Here is a 6,127-nt window from a genome sequence, read left to right as displayed (position 1 = left end):
GATCTCAAATCGTAACATATATGGTAAATCCTGTATATTCCCGATATAATGTTGCATTAATTTGTGTTAACCATAATAGTACATTACGATACAAGTGGCATAAGTCGTAATTTACAGCACAGCGTATATAAGCGTCCAAGTGCAGCAAGTGAATTTTCAAGCTGGAATTTGCGTTTAATCTCGAACGTAAAATGATAAAGTTTATACATCGGTTAATGCATATTTATAACATTATATTAGGAATATGCAGGATTTACCATGTATGTTACGTTATGAGATCATAAGGTAAGTGATGAATTAGCCAAGTGGTTAAGTTGCAAGCCTATTAACTCACAGATCCCGGGTTCGAGCCCACTCTCGGCGAGTTTTTTAACAATTATTTTGAGCTGGATTTTTAGCTGGAAAATCCACCTGAATTTTGTCACAATCTAGTGGATATCCAACTAGAAATCCGAGTGGATTATCCAGCTGGATTCCATGCCGGATCCACATGGAATCCATGTCAATCCATGTCAATCCATGTGGATATCCATGTCAATCCATGTGGATATCCATCCGATTATTTTCAACAGGGACTTTTGTAATTGGAGGAACAGATAGTCCAATTGTACACATACATGTGACAAAGTATCAACGCATGACCAGTATGTAATCAATAAATGTAATTGTCCCCTCGGGTTGGCTCTCATATTTGATTTTTCTACTTAATTGCTCTCATGAATTACTTAGATGGAAAATATAATTGTACTTTAACATAAATTATTGTAAAATCAATTGAATAAGATATAATTACATTAGTACATTAAAGTAAATACTAGCACAATTACAGGCATACCGAATAAAAAAAAAAGAATGAAAACAAATGGTAATCTAACAGCTTTTAATTTATTGTGTAAGAACATACTTGTTTGTACTAAGATATACAACTGTATACATTTCAAAATAAAAATTTTTCCTGAAAGTGAAATATTTTTCACCGAATAGTCCAGGAACGTACTCAAATGTACAAAAATATACTTGAACATATGGAATAATACTTAAACATACAGAAACATACCAAAACGAACATAAATGTACTAAAATGTAAATTTACAGAGAAGTACACGAAAGTTCATAAGCCTGGAAGTGTACACTCCCCTAATAGTATATTATGACACTAGTGTGGTAAAGTAGTTTCACCCTCGTGGGGATGTTATCACCCGAGTGAAGCAAGGGTGATAAGTCCTCGCGAGGGTGAAATCCCTTTACCCCCCTAGTATCGTACGATATTTTATGATACAACGTGCGTAAACCGAGATTTAGCGAGTGCATTTTTGCACGAGCATGGCATAAATCGAAGTTTACACCACGGCGTGTCTTAAAAACGTTTAGAGAGCATACTTGAATTATTCTGTACATTAAGTAGTACACTGAGAGAAATTTATAGTAAATTTTACTATACTGGATAGGAAATTTTACTAAAAAGTTTGGTAATCCACTCACAGACTGACAGTCTAGTAATTTTTACTAAACTGTATAGTAAATTTTATAAAACTATAAATTTTACTATACTGAGTAGTAATTTTTACCCTGACTAAATTAAATATGAAAATGCACATAGTGGACAAATTATTTTCAATTATTATATGGCTCTAAATTTTTATGGTTATGGAGGGTTACTCTTCTAACGCACTTCATTCAGAGAACATGATCGATTCACTCGCCGGAGTTGATTTTTAGAGACCTTAAACTAACCTAGATACATTTCCTACAACTAAACGCTTAATTATGATACATATTCGCAATTCGCAGTACATATGCTTATACGCTCGCAATTGTTACAACAAGGTTGCTAAACGGACTTATATACTAACTGAGCTAACTTCTTACCGCTTGCGGGTTTTATTTCCCGTGCACCCCCTAGCGGCAACACACAAAACAGTTTGACTTTATTTGAAACAGTTAAATTATTTTTGAAAAGAAGTAAGGATGAAGAAGTAAATTTATACTTATAATAAGACATATTTAAATTATAGTACTGAAAATAACTGAGTTAAATAAAAATCTGTCAATTGTTACTATTTAATATAAATAAATAAATAATGAAGTTGTTCTATTCTTTATAAAGATAAAAAGGAATAAAAAGTAAGTAATTACAGTTTGTATATTATAGTTTTTTTAATTTTTATTAACTGTTTTACATCCAAGATTTTTTACATTTTCTACATCGCGTATACACTGCCGAGTGCCGTACGCCGTATCAGGCGTGTACTATACATACACCTTTATATTGCCGATGCACCGGCTTCAAACTGCTGCTCTGAAGTCGAGTCTTGTCATGATGCTTATTTTCAGGTTAGATTGCTAAAAAATGAGTCCTTATTCTTGGAATATAACTTTCTTCGAGTACGCCTTCCACACACGCACGTGAGAGTTAAGCGATATTCTTTGACCGATTTCCTTGTAATCTGGTACTTATTTGATCCAGAAGTTCATCGTCGTGAATAGGTTTTCGCTCGCCGCACTGCGCACATCATCCCTATACTATACCTATATATATATATATATATATATATATATATATATATATATATATATACATATATATATATATATATATATATTGTTTTTCAATAATTTAATTTAAACAAATTTTTTTTAATTGTTAAAAAATAAAAATTTTGGAGCTCACAGCCAGAGTTTTCGTGTTATCATCCTGATAGTAACACCAGTATTGGCCCTCATTATTTGAAATTTATAAATTTTACTTATTTTAAACAACTTATAATAAATATATTAAAGGTTAGAAATTTTGAATGATTATCACCTGATTATCATCAACATTTTATCTCACATAAACGCATATTTATAACTATCAGCTTTATTAAAAATACTGAGCCGAAATCACCTGATAATTAGCTGACGTTTTGGCATGATTATCAGCTGATTATCAGTTGATCGTCATCTGATTTTTTTCAGTAGGGAATACCGCGCTCGCATGCCGAGCCAACCTCGCGCGACTAAACGAGCACGCGCAATACCAATTCGCGACCGCTCGTTCAATATTTTCTAATGTATACTCTGTAAATTATTTTCTTGGTGTATACACATTTTTTAAATATTTGTTTTGTTTTTTAGAAAGAGTGATTAATGTTCAAAACCAGGAAATTGATACTGCTGCGGTTGATGCATTTTGTGCTATAATTACTAAAGAAGTCGATAGCATCCCCTTGGCTACCAAACTTTTAGCATTTTGGATCCAGTCTATAATTGAAAGACAGGCTCTACAAGCTTTAACAGTATGAACTATTTGACATTATTTTTATATTTATTAAGTTAGTTTATATCCTTAACACAGTAATTAAAACAATATTGCAGAATTATATTTTCATTTTTTTTCGTGTGCGCATTTGTCGCAAGATGCGAAATAATAATAGCATACTCTGAAAGAAATGAGATACACCCCGTATAGTAAATTTTCGTACACTGGGTAAAAATGTTTACTAATTAATGTAATTTAAACTGAATCAAATAAATTGATGTAATTTAAAAACACTGCTCCTACGGAGACTTGAACCTAGAACCCACGGGACGAGAGGCAAGACAATCATCCATTGGACCACCGGTCATTTTCATAATAATCTTTTGGTGCATGACGCTTTACTTTCAAATTGTATCCCTCAAGTTAGTAGAGATCAACATTTTTAATAAAAATTATTATATATATGCTTTTTCAGTGGAATAGATCCCATCACTCTCGTCAATCGTCGTAAGTGATTTCACTAGTTGGCTATTGCCTGTAAAATCTTTTGCGTATCTGAATCCTCTGGCGTTATACCATTTCGCACTTAGTTCTGCGTTGACCCACCATTTATAGATCTACTTTTTTCGCAAGCAGATTTTATGTGTAAGGGTTGATGATTTTGTTATCCGTAAGGTATTAGTTCACGGTTGCTGCCAAAATACTGGGTTAATAAATGAACACAATTATGTGTTGAGAAAGTTAGAGTCAATAGAGATAGTGAAGAAAAGTTTTCTTTTTGCTAACAGCCGCTTGACAATTTGCATATTACAATCATTTAAGCCGAATAATTTTTTTTGGAGAATTTAGCGTCGTAAAATATTTTGCGATAGCAAGTTTGACTTGATTTGAACATTTTCAAACGAAGATTCAATTACAGCGATCTTGTCAACTATCCTTATAGCCCCGAACGAATTAATACAAAAGAAATTTTCACGTAGCTTGATTGTGAGTCATACCAAGCGACAGCAACAAGAAAATTGATTTGCCCCTTTTACTATCTGATTACACTCAAAACAATATATCGTTTATGCATGAATAATTATAAGTATTAATTGAAATAATTTTTTTGATATCTATAATAATATAGCATAGTTGTTGTCGAGCTTTCTGTTGGAGAACGAATTTGAATTTATGTCGACTGATATATTATTCTAAGAATTTACTGCCAGACCCGCTGAATTTACTGCCTAATTTACAACCATAATTTTCCGCCTTGAATTCTGGTTGCCGCCGAGACCAGCAAAGATTTCCCATATTGAGCCAATGTTTAATACTGTCAGATTTGAGAAAAGAAATACCTGCCCTGACCACACATCCAAGCTGCTATTTCGACATAAAAATGAGTACTCATTCAGAAATTATGGCAAAATTACGGAACAATTCAGAGGTCAGGAATCTTAGTCGACAAATTCGAAGGCTACATACAACCGAATTAAATGTTAGTACACATGGTCCTAAAGATCTACGCAGAGACAGACTGTTACGTGCAGTTCTGTGGTGTACTGGTTATCAAGAGCCGATACCATGGTGTGGTTGGAACAACGCCGAAGAGGTACAGAGTAAATTGCCAAAAACTAGCACGAAAAATCGCAGCGCTAAAAGAACTTGTAGACAAATTAAATGGAGAGGAGGCCGATAAATTCCGAGTAACGAAAACAAAATCGCTATGTGACCATCCCGGTAGGAGGGAAGACCAAGTTAACCAACGAAACTTCAGCAAGGCCAAGGCCCAACACCAGAAGGAGAAGATGTCGAAGAAAAAGAGTCGAAGACTGCGTGGTCGAGTTAGAAGTCGAAATTGGAGTTTTAGCAGCAGTTCAAGTCGAAGCAGCAACAGTTCGAGTCGAAGCAGCCGCAGTTCGAGCAACAGCAGCAGCCCGAGCAGCAGCAGTTCGAACAGCAACAGCAGTTCGAGCAGCGGCAGCAGCGGCTCGATCAACAGCAGCAGCAGCAACTTGAGCAGCAGTTGCAGTAGCAGAAGCTCTAGTATTTATAGCCGGAATAGTAAACGTAATGACAGTCATGTTATCCAACCGAAGCCAGATGGAGTTCATGGTAGAATACCATCCCAGCCAGTGTGTCAAAGCCAGAACTTCGAGGAATATCAAGTCTTTGGCCAAATAGGAGTGGTTTTTCAAAACTGCCCTACATGCACTACACTTCGTCATCGGTTGGGAAATGGCAACGCGGGAGCAACTCAGAGGTCGATGCTACCCGCACTGTCCCACAACAGACCTCTATTGAGGTGGAGAAAACTGGGCATATGAGTTCTGCGTTGCAGAGAGGTATGCCAGTTTTGGGAAGGGGAGTGAGTGGTTCAAGTCCACTAGAGGCACCAGGAAAGAAGCTGAGAGGGAAGTATCAAGAGATAGCGAAAGCTGACGCAATCTGTCGGCCTAGCCCCTCGAAGGAATTAAGAGCCAAATCCCAGGAAAGATTCATAGCAGCCGCTGACGTAACCTGTCGGCCACGCAACTTGAAGGATGTAGAAGAGGAGAAGAACATTTTTGAAAAGAAAAATAAATTTTGTTTAGAAGAGGAGGAGAAATTGTTTGTAGAAGAAAATAAATTTCTTGCATAAGTGAAGAAAAAAATTCTGTAGAAGAGGAGGAAAAAGAGTTTGTTGAAGAAAAGAAAATTTTCGTGAAAGCTGGCATAACCAAGGGCAGCTGCTGGTGCTGTCACAGCCTGGCCGTCTAGTAGTGACGAGGAGAAGAAGAAGAGTAGTAGAGGTAGTGCAGTGAAATTATTTTGGGGTATGATTCCGACTCTGAATAATAATTGTCATTACACAAGGTTGCAGATCGCCAGGAAGATAGAACGTACAGCTAGCTCAGTTAAAAC

At 35.8% G+C, this 6,127-nt stretch overlaps 1 protein-coding gene across 6 annotated transcripts in view; it reads left to right on the top strand.

Annotated features, from left to right (window-relative positions):
• Positions 1-6,127, top strand: part of LOC100114196 (ADP-ribosylation factor-binding protein GGA3) — a 197,275-nt gene that overhangs the window by 8,884 nt on the left and 182,264 nt on the right. For 5 of the 6 annotated variants that reach the window (XM_032601583.1, XM_031925309.2, XM_031925307.2 and 2 more), the window contains one exon: positions 3,118-3,278. The exons of the other annotated variant lie outside the window; for it this stretch is intronic. In XM_032601583.1, the coding sequence (XP_032457474.1) occupies positions 3,118-3,278 (161 nt within the window). The remainder of the gene's footprint in view (positions 1-3,117; positions 3,279-6,127) is intronic. 6 annotated transcript variants of the gene reach the window in all.

The sequence above is a fragment of the Nasonia vitripennis genome (genome assembly GCF_009193385.2).
Source record: "Nasonia vitripennis strain AsymCx chromosome 2 unlocalized genomic scaffold, Nvit_psr_1.1 chr2_random0009, whole genome shotgun sequence".
Lineage (NCBI taxonomy): Eukaryota > Metazoa > Arthropoda > Insecta > Hymenoptera > Pteromalidae > Nasonia > Nasonia vitripennis.
This window is presented reverse-complemented; position numbering and strand designations above follow the sequence as displayed.